This window comes from Pongo abelii, chromosome 1 (genome assembly GCF_028885655.2).
Source record: "Pongo abelii isolate AG06213 chromosome 1, NHGRI_mPonAbe1-v2.0_pri, whole genome shotgun sequence".
NCBI lineage: Eukaryota > Metazoa > Chordata > Mammalia > Primates > Hominidae > Pongo > Pongo abelii.
The window spans coordinates 162,751,194-162,767,587 of NC_071985.2; the positions used below are offsets into that span (position 1 = coordinate 162,751,194).

At 41.9% G+C, this 16,394-nt stretch overlaps 2 protein-coding genes across 3 annotated transcripts in view; one reads left to right on the forward strand and one right to left on the reverse strand.

Moving 5' to 3' along the window:
• Window positions 1-1,919: 1,919 nt before the first annotated feature.
• ANKRD13C (ankyrin repeat domain 13C) overlaps window positions 1,920-16,394 on the forward strand; it is a 94,491-nt gene continuing 80,016 nt past the window's right edge. For both annotated transcript variants that reach the window (XM_024245218.3, XM_024245235.3), the window contains exon 1: window positions 1,920-3,267. In XM_024245218.3, the coding sequence (XP_024100986.1) occupies window positions 2,838-3,267 (430 nt within the window). In that variant the 5' untranslated portion in view covers window positions 1,920-2,837. The remainder of the gene's footprint in view (window positions 3,268-16,394) is intronic.
• On the reverse strand, window positions 2,005-2,294 carry LOC100935835 (putative uncharacterized protein ANKRD13C-DT). The gene is given in 2 exon segments (XM_024245246.2): window positions 2,005-2,171; window positions 2,174-2,294. Coding segments are annotated over 2 exon segments (288 nt in total).

The following is a 16,394-nucleotide window of genomic DNA, read 5'->3' on the forward strand; positions in this document are numbered from 1 at the left end:
TAAAAAACTCAAACCTTTTTCTGCCTTACTCTTACTAACTTGGTTCATGCTCTCATCATCTGATTTACTGCATACTTCTTAAAAGTTCTGTTCTTGATGCATACTTTTCTAAAGTATGAGTGACTGAATTTTCTTTTTTTTAATTTTTTTTTTTTTTTTTTGAGACCGAGTTTTGCTCTTGTCACCCAGGCCGGAGTGCAATGGCACAATCTTGGCTCACTGTAACCTCCATCTCCCAGGTTCAACCGATTCTCCTGCCTCAGCCTCCCGAGTAGTTGGGACTACAGGCACCCGCCATCACGCCCGGCTAATTTTTGTATTTTTAGAAGAGACAGGGTTTCACCATGTTGGCCAGGCTGGTTTTGAACTCCTGACCTCAAGTGATCCACCCGCCTCGGCCTTCCAAAGTGCTGGGATTGCAGGCATGAGCCACTGCATCCAGCCTGAGTGACTGAATTTTCTAAAAAGGTAATTGCATTATGCTATTCCCTGTTTAAAGATCTCTAAAAAGACTGTTCTTTTTTTTTTTTTGGACGGAGTCTCACTCTGTCCCCAGGCTGGAGTGCAGGGGCACGATATCAGCTCACTGCAGCCCTGCCTCCTGGGTTCAAGCGATTCTTCTGCCTCAGCCTCTCGAGTAGCTGCGATACAGGCACAAGCCACCAAGCCCAGCTAATTTTTGTATTTTTAGTAAAGACAGGGTTTCACCATATTGGCCAGGGTGGTCTGGAACTCCTGACCTCGTGATCCGCCCTCCTCGGCCTCCCAAAGTGCTGGGATTACAGGCGTGAGCCACCGCGCCCGGCCAAGTGTAAACTTTTAAGATGACATACAAAGCCCGGCATGACCTGGCCCTTCCTCTCTCTCTAGCCTTACTGTCAGATTTGACTGTACCACATTCTAGCATTGAAGTATCGGGCAAGTTTTTTTAACTGTCAAGTGAGGCTATTAATGCTAATCAGGGTGAGATAACAGCATATAAAGTGCCAAGCATACTGCCTGGCTTAGCGTTAACAATAAATATTGGCTATTGTGGAAGAAGCAAATATTATTGCATGTATCTGTTCAGTCTCTACTGCTGTCTCAAGAGGATGCTTTGAACTGCTGATTGGGTAATGTTTTAACATAAACGGAACTCTCCACTCCACCGAAAAAGAAAGAAGAGGAAGAAAGAGATTTATCTGAACAGACTGGGAAGAAAATTGCAGGTGAAAAGTTGAGTGACCGGAGAGGATTAAGAGAGGCCCATAGAGTTGTTTGTTTGCGGAGATGAGTTAGCGGTAGTATAAACTTTAAGAAATAAGAGATCTGGCCGGGCGCAGTGGCTCACGCCTGTAATCCCACCACTTTGGGAGCCTGAGGCTGGCGGATCACTGAGGTCAGGGGTTCAAGACCAGCCTGGCCAACATGGTGAAACCCCGTCTCTACTAAAAATACAAAAATTAGCTTGGTGTAGTGGCGCGGGCCTATAATCCCAGCTACTCTGGAGGCTGAGGCAGGAGAATCGCTTGGACCTGGGAGGTGGAGGTCGCAGTGAGCCGAGATTGCATCACTGCACTCTAGCCTGGACTACAAAGACTCTGTCAAAAAAAAAAAAAAAAAAAAAAGAGAGATCTGAAGTATTTGCTCTCAGAATATAGGGGGACTTTGGAGAGTTAAATGGACGAAGATCTTTAGGATGTTTTGCTAATCCCCATCCTTAACGTCCTCAGTGGCCAGCTTTAGTTACTTTGTTAAAGTTTTATGGTTGGCAGATTTACATTTCTTCAGAGTTTGGCACTAGGTTGAAGTTGGCCATGAACTAATACAATTGTATTTCAGCTACACGATCCTTTGCCCTCCTTGAGTGTCCCCACCCTCATATATGTTAACTCTGACATCTGCCCGAAATTCATTCATCTAATAAATATTTGAGTGGCCTCCCCTCTTTCCGTTTGCTGGACAGCCCATCATTTTCCAAAGTCAGCACCTAAACTTTTCTATGACTTTCCTGACAACTCAACACTAAAATTCGTCCCTCCCTTTTTTGTGTGCAACCCACCTCCCCGCCTCCGCTTTTAATTGTTTGGCTGTCACTCTTCTTCTACAGTGCTCCTTGCAATCAGTACTGGTGCTGTACATATTTGCTAGCTTCGTACATATGGCACGAAGTAGATGCTCAGTAAATGTTGATTGAGTATCCTGTGCATCTCAGTGACATCACATCCTGCGTGCCGTGGCGTCATTCTGCATTCCTCTGCGGGAGGCTCAGATCCGGAGGGTTTAAGTGGTTGTTTACAACATGCACCGAACATATCCAACGCAGACTGTGGTTTCCGACCGCCCACAAAAAGAGCGGTTGGCGGGAGTGCGGGTTCGGGGTCGGCTGGCAGTTGGGAGACTCCAGCTCTGGGCGGAAACACGCTGCCTCGGAGGCGCCGGCGCCTAGTGATTCCGGGAATAGAAGGTGCGAGGGAGGGAGCGGGTGGCTCACTTATCGCGGTGTTTCCTCTGTCTTCACTCCCGGGGGAGCTCTCGCGAGAGGAGCAAGAGGAAGATGGCCGTGCCCTGTTTTTCGATGTGAGGCAGCGACGGCGGCTGCGACGGCGAGACTGAGATCCTGGTGTCGTGGGCACCTGAGCTCTAGCTCCCCCCAGCGAGCGCGCGTCCCTTCGTGCCTAGGCGAGAGCCGGCTCTTCCCCGGGAGATGCGTTTGTCCCAGGCTCGGGGGCTCAGTGGGAGTTCATGCTGCGCTGGAGGCTCTTGGCCACCGCTCTAATCGCCTTGTGCCGCCGCAGCGCCAGCTCCGTCGCCAGCGGTGAGCCTCCCGATTCCCCCCCTTGCCCCTGGCGGCGGCGATGACTGGGGAGAAGATCCGCTCACTGCGGAGGGACCACAAGCCCAGCAAAGAAGAAGGAGACCTGCTGGAGCCCGGGGATGAGGAAGCGGCGGCTGCCCTCGGCGGCACCTTTACCAGAAGCAGGATTGGCAAAGGCGGCAAAGCTTGTCATAAGATCTTCAGTAACCATCACCACCGGCTACAGCTGAAGGCAGCTCCGGCCTCATCCAATCCCCCCGGCGCCCCGGCTCTGCCGTTGCACAATTCCTCCGTGACTGCCACCTCCCAGTCCCCGGCCCTTCTGGCCGGCACCAACCCCGTTGCTGTCGTCGCGGATGGAGGCAGTTGCCCCGCACACTACCCGGTGCACGAGTGCGTCTTCAAGGGGGATGTGAGGAGACTCTCCTCTCTCATCCGCACGCACAATATCGGGCAGAAAGATAATCACGGTGAGGAGTGCTAGCCCCTCTCCACCTCTCTCCTTCCCCGAGCCTAGGGTGTGCCTCCCCAAGCTTCTGGAATCCTAGGCCCCCTCCAGCAGACTCTTCTTTTTGCCCATCATCCGGGCCATTCGGTAAATCATGATCGACTCAGTACTAGCGTGCCAGTGGTCAGGGGGTTGGTTCTTGTGGGTGCAAAGGAATGTATCCTCCTTGCCCACTTCAGAGTTTGTGGTGAGAAGCTGTTTTGTTTGAGACAGGCATTCGATTTGCTGATTCTGGACTGTCAGAAATTTTAGGTTGCCTCTCACCCAACCTGGTTTTCTCCCTTTGTTTATGGAGCTATATATGTTTATTTCTCTCCCTTCCCCCCACCTTGGCATTTTAAATTTTGAACACATAAATTGCCCTCCTCCCTTCATTGCTCACGTAGAGATCCCATCTTGACTGCAACTGGTTGTGATTCTGCCTGCCACCAGGTTTTCTTTTTTGTCTGCTTTCAGTAAACTTAGAATGTTTGATTTCTGAAAGCCACACAGTAGAAATTTGTTGGTATTTGATACCTAGAACAGTTAAAGTGACTTCTCAACAGCCGATTTTTGTTGGAGTAGATATTCGATTTTTTGCTTGTTTTAAGTAGATAATTGCTAATAGTAATGTCTCATCTTGATGACTGTGACTAAAAATAGTATTATGATTTTTATAGTAATTTTATCTTAGTCTATATTGACCATTTCTTTTTGCCTTGTCAGCTGAATTTTTTGTTTAATTCTAAAAAGTAATGTGACTGAGTTGACTTTTAAGCAACAGTAAATTTATTATTGAAGACTAATGTGAACACTGACATTTTAACATTTAATAGGCCGTTTTAAACTGGGTAGTTGGCAAATATTGTTGATCGCTCTGCTATTAATATGAAAATTGTATACATTCAGTTAGAACACACTCAACCAACTTTGTGCTCAAAATGATATACGTATCAATGAAATATTTGCCTGTGAAATAAGCTTCCTTAATTCCATTGGATCGTAGGCTTTTTAGGACAAAAATTCAGATTAAAAAAACGAGTAAGATTTCTCTTGGCTGTATAATTCTCCAACAACTGCATTTGTTTTCAGAATTTACAATGTTGTAATTGTAATAAAATCGCCACCTATCATTTATCGTAAATCCCCAAAAAAGGATGTTAAAGTTGCAGCCAGTTTTTCATTCCTACATTTAAATTACTTAATCATTTTACTATTATAGTAGAAGGATAATGTTGTTTGTTGATGATGGTAATTCTTTACTAACGCTTTAGAAAACAGTTGTTAGTGGGAGATGGGTTGTAGCTTCAGTTTATTAGTCAATTATTAGGAAGTTTTTCAAATTTCGTCTACATAGTAGCCATAGTTACATTACATTGAAATATCCCTGAAACAGATAAAAGGTTTGAGAGTTAACTCCCTTTGAAAGAAGAGATGGATGAATATCCCTGAAGGTATTGAATTACAGGATTGTTGGGCTTCCATGTCTTCTTCAACTCAACATTTAGGAGTACATTTGTTTAAGTTCAAATTCTGTTCAAAGTAATTAGAATCCTGTATACTCTTAAACGCTTGTCCTTAGCCTACTGAAATTCACTTTTTTTTTTTTTTTTTTTTTTTGAGACGGAGTCTTGCTCTGTCGCCCAGGCTGGAGTGCAGTGGTGCAATCTCCGCTCACTGCAAGCTCCGCCTCCCGGGTTCACGCCATTCTCCTGCCTTAGCCTCCCGAGCAGCTGGGACTACAGGCGCCCGCCACCACGCCAGGCTATTTTTTTTTTGTAATTTTAGTAGAGACGGGGTTTCACTGTGTGAGCCGGGATGGTCTCCATCTCCTGACCTTGTGATCCGCCCGCCTCGGCCTCCCAGAGTGCTGGGATTACAGGCCTGAGCCACAGCGCCCGGCCCTGAAATTCACTTTTTTAAAGGAAGGTTTTTATTATGTTTAGCTGACCTTATATCGTTGATGTTTCTGATTAATGTAACCAGTGGTTCACATACCTGGGGTAAATATAATTGCTTTCCCCCCTGCAATGTGTACATGCTCATCTCCTACAGTGAGGTGTCCTAGGAACTGTGGCTTCGATTTAGTGTGCTTCTTATTAAGTCTTTTTTTCTCCCATAGCCTCGTAGATTTTTCTGATACATTATTACTTTTAGTCTTGACATTTTACTAACCTGGATGCTTTTAGATTTTTAGGATATTTTTCCTTTAAAATTATAGAAGATAAATACTTATAAAATCACTTAAACAAAAGCAAGCTTGGCCAGGTGCGGTGGCTCACACCTGTAATCCCAGCAGTTTGGGAGGCCGAGGTGGGTGGATTACCTGAGGTCAGGAGTTCAAGACCAGCTTGACCAACATAGCGAAACACCGTCTCTACTGAAAATACGAAAATTAGCCTGGCATGGTGGTGCATGCCTGTAATCCCAGCTATTTGGGAAGCTGAGGCAGGAGGATCACTTGAACCTTGGAGGCTGAGGTTGCAGTGAGCCCAGATCGCTCCATTGCACTCCAGCCTGGGTAACAGAGTGAGACTCCGTCTCAATAAATAAATAAAATAAAATAATAAATGCTGTATATTCTCTTTGGATTGTTTTAACATAAGTGCATAGCAGAATAAGACACTCATACAGGTACATAATAGAGCCAGACAATTATACCATGTATTACATAGTTTTATGTTCACCATAAGGATTCCTTTCACAACATGATGATGATGACAGTGATGATTATTGTCCTTATTATAGATACAATTTATCTAGTGGGTCAGCAGGGTGCTAAGTGTTTACATACATTGTAACATTTAATCCTCACAGCAGCCCTGCAAAGGAGTGCAGTGGAATGATCTGCTCTTGCTGTAGTCTCTGCCTCCTGGGTTCAAGCGATTCTTCTGCCTCAGCCTCCTGAGTAGCTAGGACCACAGGCATGTGCCACCATGCCTGGCTAATTTTTGTATTTTGAGTAGAGACTAGGTTTCACTGTGTTGTCCAGGCCTATCTCAAACTCCTGGCCTCAGGTAATCCACCCACCTCAGCCTTCCAAAGTGCTGGGATTACAGGCGTGAGCCACCGTGCCAAGCCCAAAGCAGATAGTTTTATACTCATTTTAAAAATAAGAAAAGTAAAGCCTAGAGAGGCAAGGAAACGTCACTAAAGTTATATAGTATAAATCTCAAAGCTATGAATCATAGCAAGGACTCCAAAGCATATCATGAACCTCTTTGTAAGTATTTCTATTGATTAGGACCCACTATATTGCACGGAAGTCAGTTCTCATAATGTGCGTTGGTGTTTTATAGCAAAGTTCTTTAATGTATTTTTTTTAATATATTTGTTTCTCATTTGTTCCTTACAAGAGCCTTGTAAAGAGATTCTACCATTGGACAGCTCCGATTTTTCTGTGGAGCCCAGATCTCTTAGCCCTGTTTGTTATTTCTTTTTTATATAACGGCCCAAATAAATGGGCTACTTTGTCCACATGATAGCCCTTTAGATATTTGGCAAGATTACCTTCAGGTTAAATATTCCTAACTTTTGTATCCATTCCTCATCACATTGTTTGTGAAGTATTTAGAATAGTCCCTGAAACATAGTGAATACTATATGTGTGTTAAATAAGTAAATGAAAATCTTCATCATCATCGTTTAGTAGAACTTGTTTGTTAATTCTTCCCTTAGAAGATGGTGCCCAGAACTAACCTTGTTGCTGGAGATATATTAGCCTTGTGAGCAAAGACAACAGGGAGACTATATTGCTGTAAATCAGCACATAGTTATGCAGTGCAAGAGTATGTTAATTTAGTTATTATTTTTTGTGATGGAATCTCACTCTGTCACCCAGGCTGGAGTGCAGTGGTGCAATCTTGGCTCACTGCAACCTCCATCTCCTGGGTTCAAGCAATTCTCCTGTCTCAGCCTCCTGAGTAGCTAGGACTACAGGCATGCACCACCACACCAGCTAATTTTTGTATTTTTGTATTTTTAGTAGAGACAGGGTTTCACCATGTTGGCCAGGCTGGTCTGGAACGCCTGACCTCAAGTGATCTGCCCACCTCAGCCTACCAAAGTGCTGGGATTACAGGCATGAGCCACCATGCCTGGCCAAGAGTATGTTAATTTTTTAATTATGTTTTTTTCTCAAGTGATCTGCTGTCTTTCCATTCTGTCCTTTCTTGTATTTATTTTTTTAAGCTCAACGCAGGACTTTAGATCTATTACATTTTATTTTGTTAGTTTTGGTCCTTTATTGTACCTGGAGAACTTGTTGAATCCTAATTTGGTCACTATTTAGTTCAGTTCATAAGCTATTTCAGTTTAAACTATCTCTGATTTGGTAAAATTTTTTGGTGTGTGTGTGCATTTGCAAGTTACTGACTTGAATAAAAGAAAGGATAGAGCTTTTACTTTTGTGGTAAAATATTGGTTGAGTAGGAATTTTTTTTTTGAGTCATCAATTATTTTGTGAAGTATTGTATTCTGGGTCCAAACATATTTCTTGAGGTACGTTTAAGTACAGTAACAGCTATAAAATCATGTATACGTTGTATTCAAATATGCTAAATGATTGTGACTCATCACTTAATAACAGCTGTTTTTTGGGTGGGGAAGAAATATTAAAAGTACACAAAATTATGGAACTCTGTGTCTGGTTATATACCACTTTTTTCTTTAGTGTAGAATTGAAAGATTGAATCTAAGCCTTTTTCCACAGTCAGAGGGTAAGGATTTTTCTGAATCAATTTTTGCCATTGATAGTTTGGCAAAGGATCATGATGACAAGACATTTTTTATAATTGATAATAATTTTACTTATTGAGAACTGAGATTATGAAACATATAGAAGATTTTCTTGGTTTGACTGTACTTCCAATTGGTTAGACTTGTAATTTTGTTTTTTCCCTTGAGTTAAATGTCCTTAAGCTAAGCAGCTTCTCTTGGATGCTAGTCAGAAGCTTTTAGGTGCCAAAGTGATGAAAGTCCTGAACATATGAATTGCTCAAGCCAGCCTTTCCTAGATGTGAAAAATTTCTGATTTATTCTGAGAAATTTGGCAGTTTCTCCTGCCTTTAATTACATTGCCTGGCAGGTGACAAGCCATCTTCTCTATATATGGTTAATTTTCATTTTTCCTTGTTAATTTTCATATTTACTTGTAATATTTTCATTGTAATATGTTCTTGAAGCTATTTCACACAATGTTAGAGATTTCGAATTTAAGTTAAAATTCAGTTGAGAATATTCCTGCTGATGCAGGTACCTCAGGGAAGTGACAGTGAAATGATTAATGTGTAAAATCTCTGCCTCATGGCTGGCAGATTTCTTTAGCCAGCGATTGGAAAAAATCTCAATTTCAGAAAGATTAAGAAGGTGCAGGCTGGGCGTGGTGGCTCACCACGCCTGTAATCTCAGCACTTTGGGAGGCCAAGGCAGGTGGATCACCTGAGGTCGGGAGTTCAAGACCAGCCTGGCTAACATGGTGAAACCCCGTCTCTACTAAAAATACAAAACATTAGCCGGGCATGGTGGCGCGCACCTGTAATCCTAGCTACTCGGGAGGCTGAGGCAGGAGAATCGCTTGAACCCGGGAGGTGGAGGTTTGGATGAGCTGAGGTTGCACCATTGCATTCCAGCTTGGCCAACAAGAGCTAAACTCCGTCTCAAAAAAAAAAAAAAAATGTGCATTTGAGGATTGAGAAGATAGAATAATCTATTTGATGGCCATACAGTATGTTTATTTTGGTTTATTCTGTATAAATCTCATATCTTCCTTTTGATTTTTTTTCTCTACTTTTAGTCACTAAAACCTTCGTGATGGGTGATACAAAAGAATAATACGTAATAGATCTCTTTTAGAAGAGGTGACTATAAAGCTAATCTCTGCATGGAAAAAAAAAATTTTAGCTACTGGTGAACAATTTTAACCAGGAGAGGGTTAAAATGATGGCTTGTGTTTAAAAGAACATTAGTAGTTTTATGTTTGTTTGTTTGCTTTATGTTTTGTAGGACAGACCTCAGTTTCCCCTAGGAAGAAAGTGGTGTCTAGAGGCTCAAGTTTATAACACATTAAAGTGTGTTATACACCTTACCTGGGTGTGGGGGTGATTTGGTGGTGAAATGTTACTCCATTGATCAGGGTTGATTTAGTTGATCTTCATTATTAGATGAATGTCATCTTCCTTCTTTCTTGTCTTTCTTCCCCATGTGCATCTCCAACAGAGTAGGACTGTCCTTGGGTTAAGTGGCTGTGTTTCCTGATGGTGTCACCATTAGTACTATAGAACTTCACCCACTGCTTACAAATGTTGTGATAAGAACACATCTGCAGAGCTGTGTCTTAAAAGGGAGGGAGGATCCTCTTCTCCCCTTTTCTACACTGGGCTGCAATAGGAATAGAAATTCTTAGCTTTCGCAAAAAAGGTAGCAGAAATGGGTGATGATTTGTGATGTTGGGTCCTGGGCATCCTGAATTCTAGAGGACTCATTGGAAAATTGAGTTTTCGGTAGGATAGCTGCCCCAAGTTAATGCCATTCTTAAGTCATAGAAATCTACTTTAACTCAGAGTGCAATGTAATTATCAGAATGCTTGGGTTCCAGAAAATGAGTGCAGTTCCTAGAGATTTGGATGGGGGCCAGGCAGACAAACAATATGGTTCTGTTCCTATACCATTTATTTTCTTGAGGGAGAGCTGGGTGATCAGTTTTAGAGCAACACTGAAGTATGTAAAATAGGGATAGGAAAAAGGGAAAAAGTCTTTTGCCTTTTCTGTACTGATCAGATCAGAGTCAGATCTGAGTTTGAGACCGTGCTTCTCTATGAACTGCCTTTTTTTTTTTTGAGACAGAGCCTCGCTCTGTTGCCAAGCCTGGAGTGCAGTGGCGCGATCTTGGCTTACTGCCAGCTCCAACTCCCGGTGTCACGCCATTCTCCTGCCTCAGCCTCCGGGGCAGCTGGGACTACAGGTGCCCGCCACCACGCCCAGCTAATTTTTTTGTATTTTTAGTACAGAAGGGGTTTCACCATGTTAGCCAGGATGGTCTCGATCTCTTGACCTCATGATCTGCCCGCCTCGGCCTCCCAAAGTGCTGGGATTACAGGCGTCAGCCACCGCGCCCGGCTGACACAATTTGATTTTAAAAGGCTTACTCGGGCTGTTGTGTGAGGCAAGGGTCAGTATAAAAAGCTACTATAGTTGGGGGGAAACTGTGAGGGTGATAAGAAGATAGAGCCGGTAGAAGTTGATGCTGGATTTGATGTCAGATGATACGGTGTGTATATTTTAGTAGTATATTAGCATTTTTGAAAGAAAATGCAGAAATTATCCCCTTTTACTGCTTGCTTGGATGAGACTTGAAGGAGTCTGTAGAATCTGGAGCTCTGTACTAGTACTTGTAATTTCCTGCTTTGTTCTATAGTTAGGGGGTGCACAAAGTCAAAACTATTTTTATAATATCTAGTCATTGCTTGCCTTTTTCACTGCAGACATTTTCATTGGTGGTTCAAAAGCATTGGTGAGTAAAATTGTTGACATCTTAGTGCAAGTCAAAGTACCAAACTGGGCTGGTAGTCATTGTATTGTTCACTGCCATGCAAATTAATTTTTAATTTTTAAAAATTAAAACAAGCCAATTTGACTTAATGTTTTTGATGAAACTGTAAAAATTATGAATTTTATTACATCCTAATCTTGAGTACATGCTTTTTTGGTATTTGTGACATAATTGGGATTGTGCCTTTTGCTCCTCTGCTGCATACTGACTGGGTAAATAAGGGAAAACATTGCAAAACTGAGTGGGGAAGCCAGGCACAGTGGCTCACACCTGTAATCCCAGCACTTTGGGAGGACGAGATGGGAGGATCACTTGAGGTCAGAAGTTCGAGACCAGCCTGGTCAACATAGTGAGATCCCCGTCTCTATTAAAAAGAAAGAAAAGAAAAATAGAAAAAAAAGTATTAGAAAAAAGTTTGAGGGGTATTTGAGTGTAAGCTGAGCTAGCCACCTTTTTCATGGAACACCATTTTTACTTTAAAGAACAGTTTACAGACAAACGACAGTTAATCACAGTTTGAATATATGGCAAATATTTTTTGGAAAATAATGAAGTAAACCTATGACTGCAGGGAAAACAAGTGACAGTTATTTGTTGTGAATGAAAATTTGAAGCTTTCAAATGAAAAGTAGAAATTTGAAGAACTTATCTCTACCATGGTAAGCTTGATGGATTCCCAGTACATAAAAGACTGTTCTAGTCAGATTGGAGGTGATATTGCCAAATACGGTTTTTTTGCTATTGTACAGTGAAATATGTCAACCTTTGAAGATTTCCATAACCTGGTCAACCGGTGTTTTTCAGATGATCAATGCATGGTGTTACAGAATCATGCATCGGTACAAGATCCATTCAAAGCACAAGACAGACCAATATATTTCAGTGTAACACAGTACAAAAAACTTACTTATATAATTTTAGATTTCACATTGCAATCTTTTTTTTTTGAGACGGAGTATCGCTCTTCTTGCTCAGGTTGGAGTGCAATGGCACGATTTCGGCTCACCGTAACCTCTGCCTCCTGGGTTCAAGCGATTCTCCTGCCTCAGCCTCCCGATTAGCTGGGATTTCAGGCATGCACCACCACGCCCGGCTAATTTCGTATTTTTAGTAGAGACAGAGTTTCTCCATATTGGTCAGGCTGGTCTCAAACTCCCTACCTCAGGTGATCCGCTTGCCTTGTCCTCCCAAAGTATTGGGATTACAGGCATGAGCCACCGCGCCCAGCTGTGCAACCAACTTTTAAGAAGTGAATTTTGGTGTAGTAGCAAAGAAAAATATCAGAAAAGGGTATTAAAATACTGCTACTCTTATCAACTGTGAATTTGTGTGAAGCATATATAAAAACCTAGCTGCTGTCTTCTGTTAAGCCAGACATTAAAGAAACGTAATTTATTTTTATTTTTAATTAAATAATTTAATTATAAATAGACTGCTCATGTCACTTATTTGTTTTGGAAAATGTAGTTAATTTTTTCATAAGAAATTTTATATTAACAGGTAATGAGTATTATAGTTCTAAAATTAATACATTTAAAATTTTAAAAATCTTAATTTCTAATATGGTAAATATCAATAGATATATCTATACAAAACGTTTTGGGATCCTTAATAATTTTTAGAAGTATAAAGGAGTCCTGAGATTCAAAAGCTTGAAAACTGTTAATACAGTAAAAAGAATATAAATTTTTGTGTCATGAACTGTCCCAGTTTCTAGGTATGTAATTTTGGAAAATAACTATTATTAGGTCTATTTTTCTTCTTGAGAAATAGGAATAATATTTGTTTCATAGGATTATTGAGCAAATTAAATGAATAAGGTATCAGAAGTATCCAGCATAGTGCCCAACACATTTAATAGATACCCATTAAATGCCAGCCATTCTATTGATTATTTGCATTTATTCATTTTTTTTTGAGATAAGGTCTCGCTTTGTCATCCTGGCTGGAGTGCAATAGTGTGACCACGACTCTGCAGCCTTGACCTCCCACACTCAGGCAATCCTCCCACCTCACCCTCTTGAGTAGGTGGGACCACAGGCATACCACACTACCATGCCCAGCTAATTTTTTTTTTTTTTTTGAGATGGACTCTTGCTCTGTCACCCAGGCTGGAGTGCAGTGGCACGATCTCGGCTCACTGCAACCCCCGCCTCCTGGGTTCAAGCAATTCTTGTGTCTCAGCCTCCCAAGTAACTGGGACTACAGGCGCCTGCCACCACACCTAGCTAATTTTTGTATTTTTAGTAGAGACGGGGTTTCACCTTGTTTGTCAGGCTGGTCTTGAACTCCTGACCTCAGGTGATCTACCCGCCTCGGCCTCTGAAAGTGCTGGAATTACAGGCGTGAGCCACCATGCCCAGCCCCCAGCTAATTTTTAAAAATTATTGTTTGTAGAGATAAGATCTCCCTATGGTGCATGGACTGGTGTTGAATTCCTTGGGCTCAAGCAATCCTCCCGCCTCAGTGTTCCAAACTGTTGGGAATACAGGCTCCAGCCACTGTACCGGCCAGTGTTTTTTACATATTTTAAAACTAAAGTTAGCCTGGTGCGGTGGCTCATGCCTATAATCCCAGCACTTTGGGAGGCTGAGGTGGGCGGATCACTTGAGGCTAGGAATTTTGAGACCTGCCTGGCCAACATAGTTTTGCTAAACTCCATCCTTACTAAAAATACAAAAATTAGTCGGGCATGGTGGTGCACGCCTATAATCCCAGCTATTCAGGAGGCTGAGGCACAGGAGGTGGAGGCTGCAGTTAGCCGAGATGGCATCACTGCACTCCACCCTGGGCAATAGAGAGACTTTGTCACAAACAAACAAACATACCTAAAAGCTAAAGTGGTCTTAATATTACTGGATGTTTTTCACTTGTTCGACAAAACAATTCGATTTAGTTTACCAAGTTAGAATGAAGGTGTTCAAGTTCAGATTTAAAAAGTACATTATGAAAAGTGGATAGCAAAATTTATTTTATGTTTTTATTATCCTTTGTGTAATAAATTAGCTTAAGCAGCAGGTTGAGGACATAGAAAACTGAGGAGATAGTAGATGGAAGTAACTAGAATGTTGGAGCACTTAGTTTTAGTTTTATGATATACTTGGTGAATCCAGTAAATTCACTGTTAGCCAGGTGATCATGATGATGATTTTGCCATTTAAAATATTGAATTAGCACAGCATAATATTTGGCATCATAGTAGAAGGTATTTCTGTTTATATTCTTATCTGTAAAAAGAGGGATTGAATTGTTGAACTGACTTCTAGTTCATAAATCTTGTGATAATATGATTAAAATTTGGACTTGTAATGGAAGGTTTCATTTGTAACTTCAGTAGGTACTGATGCTTTTACCCCCGCTTTTCTCTATGTTCTTGAGTGGTTAAGAAAACAAAGGATAATTATCCAGGAGCATGGACACCTTGACTTCTTCACCTAGGTTATCTGTCTAGACTCTGGTGGACTCTCCTTAACCTAAATTTAAAATTTTTTTGAATAGATATAACATTCACATGCTTTAGAATTCTTAAAAATAAAAGGATACATTGTTAAAAGTTTCCCTTTCACCCATGTCTACCTATCGAGTTCCCCTCCTGGGCAGCAGCAAGTGTTATCAGTTCCGTGTGTGTGTGTGTGTGTGTGTGTGTGTGTGTGTGTGTGTGTGTGTGTTTGTGTTTCTTTTTCTTTCTTTACCATTTGGAGCATGGTACTTCTTTTTCTCTCTGAAAGATAGAGAAGTGAAGAAAGGGAACTATTGCTACCTCTTCCACTATTGAGACAAAAAGGGATATTCAGGAATTTATACATTTGATTATAAACGTCTCTTCTTTTTTTTATTCCCCCCTCCACCGAGTTGGAGTCTCGCTCTGTCACCTAGGCTGGAGTGCAATGGGTGATCTCGGCTCACTACAACCTCTGCCTCCCGGGTTCAAGTGATTCTCCTGCCTCATCCTCCTGAGTAGCTGGGATTACAGGCATGCGCCACCACGCCCGGCTAATTTTTGTATTTTTAGTAGAGATGGGGTTTCAACATGTTGGTCAGGCTGATCTCGAACTCCTGACCTCATGATCTGCCCACTTCTGCCTCCGAAAGTGCTGGGATTACATGCATGAGCCACTGCTCCAGGCCTGTCTCTTCTTTTTTACTGCCAAATGTGTTATCTCCAGCCTATACTTCTCCTTTGAGTTCTAGATTTTGTATTTGTCTTCACTTGGAATCTCAGAGTTATTTTAAAATTAACTTGTCCAAAATGGAGTTATCATTTTCTGCCTCCTCCCCTTTCACCTGGCCACCCATTCTTTTAAATTACATCGTTAACTATCTAGTTGCTGAAGCCAGTCACTGAGATCATTCTTTGTTTCACCACTTCTTACTCCCCATACACATATAATTAGCAAGTTATTTTGAACCAGTCTACTTCTGTCTCTGCCACCACATTGAAACTGACCAATTTTAATTATATTTTTTTCCTGGGAATATTGCACCAGACTCATAACTGGTCTCCCTATGTCCCCCTCCAATCCATTCTTTATATGAGAACAAGAATGATTTTAAAATGTAATTTGTATCATGCCACTTTCCTGCTATAGTAAAATAAAATATGTATACCTTCCAGATAGATTAAAAAACAAAATGGAATAATAAAAATAGTCAATCTAGAAGAAGGTAAGAAAGACAAGCAAAAGGGATATAGAACAGGCAGAACAAATAGAAAACACAAAAAGGGGCTGGGCTGGCGGTGGCTCACGCCTGTAATCCCAGCACTTTGGGAGGCTGAGGCAGGCAGATCACTTGAGGTCAGGAGTTCAAGACCAGCCTTGCCAACATGGTGAAACCCTGTCTCTACTAAAATACAAAAATTAGCTGGTGTGGTGGTGCACGCCTGTAATCGCAGCTACTCAGGAGGCTGAGGCAGGAGAATCGCTTGAACCTGGGAGGCGGAGGGTGCAGTGAGCCGAGATTGTACCACTCTACTCCAGCCTGGGTGACAGAATGAAAACTTCTCAAAAAAAAATAAAAAAGAGAAAACACAAAAGGATGGTAGATTTAGACCCTGATATATCAGTAAGTATATGTGAAACTGGATTAAATGCTTCAGTTAAAAAGACAAATATTGTATTACTGTAGGATAAAAACACCCAACTGCATGCAGTTGGAGGCATATCTAAAACATCAGGATGTTAGAAAGTTGTAAGTAAGAGGATTGAAAAATATATTCCATGCAAATACCAATTCAAAAAAGTTGGTTTAATGGTGTTAATATCCTGATAGTTGTTTTTTGAGATGGAGTCTCGCTCTGTCGCCCAGGCTGGAGTGAAGTGGCGTGATCTTGGCTGACTGCATCCTCCGCCTCCTGGGTTCAAGTGATTCTCCTGCCTCAGCCTCCTGAGTAGCTGGGACTACAGGCGTGCGCCACCACACCTGGCTAATTTTTGTATTTTTAGTAGAGACGGGGTTTCACCATATTGGCTAGGCTTGTCTTGAGCTCCTGACCTCGTGATCCACCTGCCTCGGCCTCCGAAAGTGCTGGGATTACAGGCATGAGCGACCGTGGCCGCCTC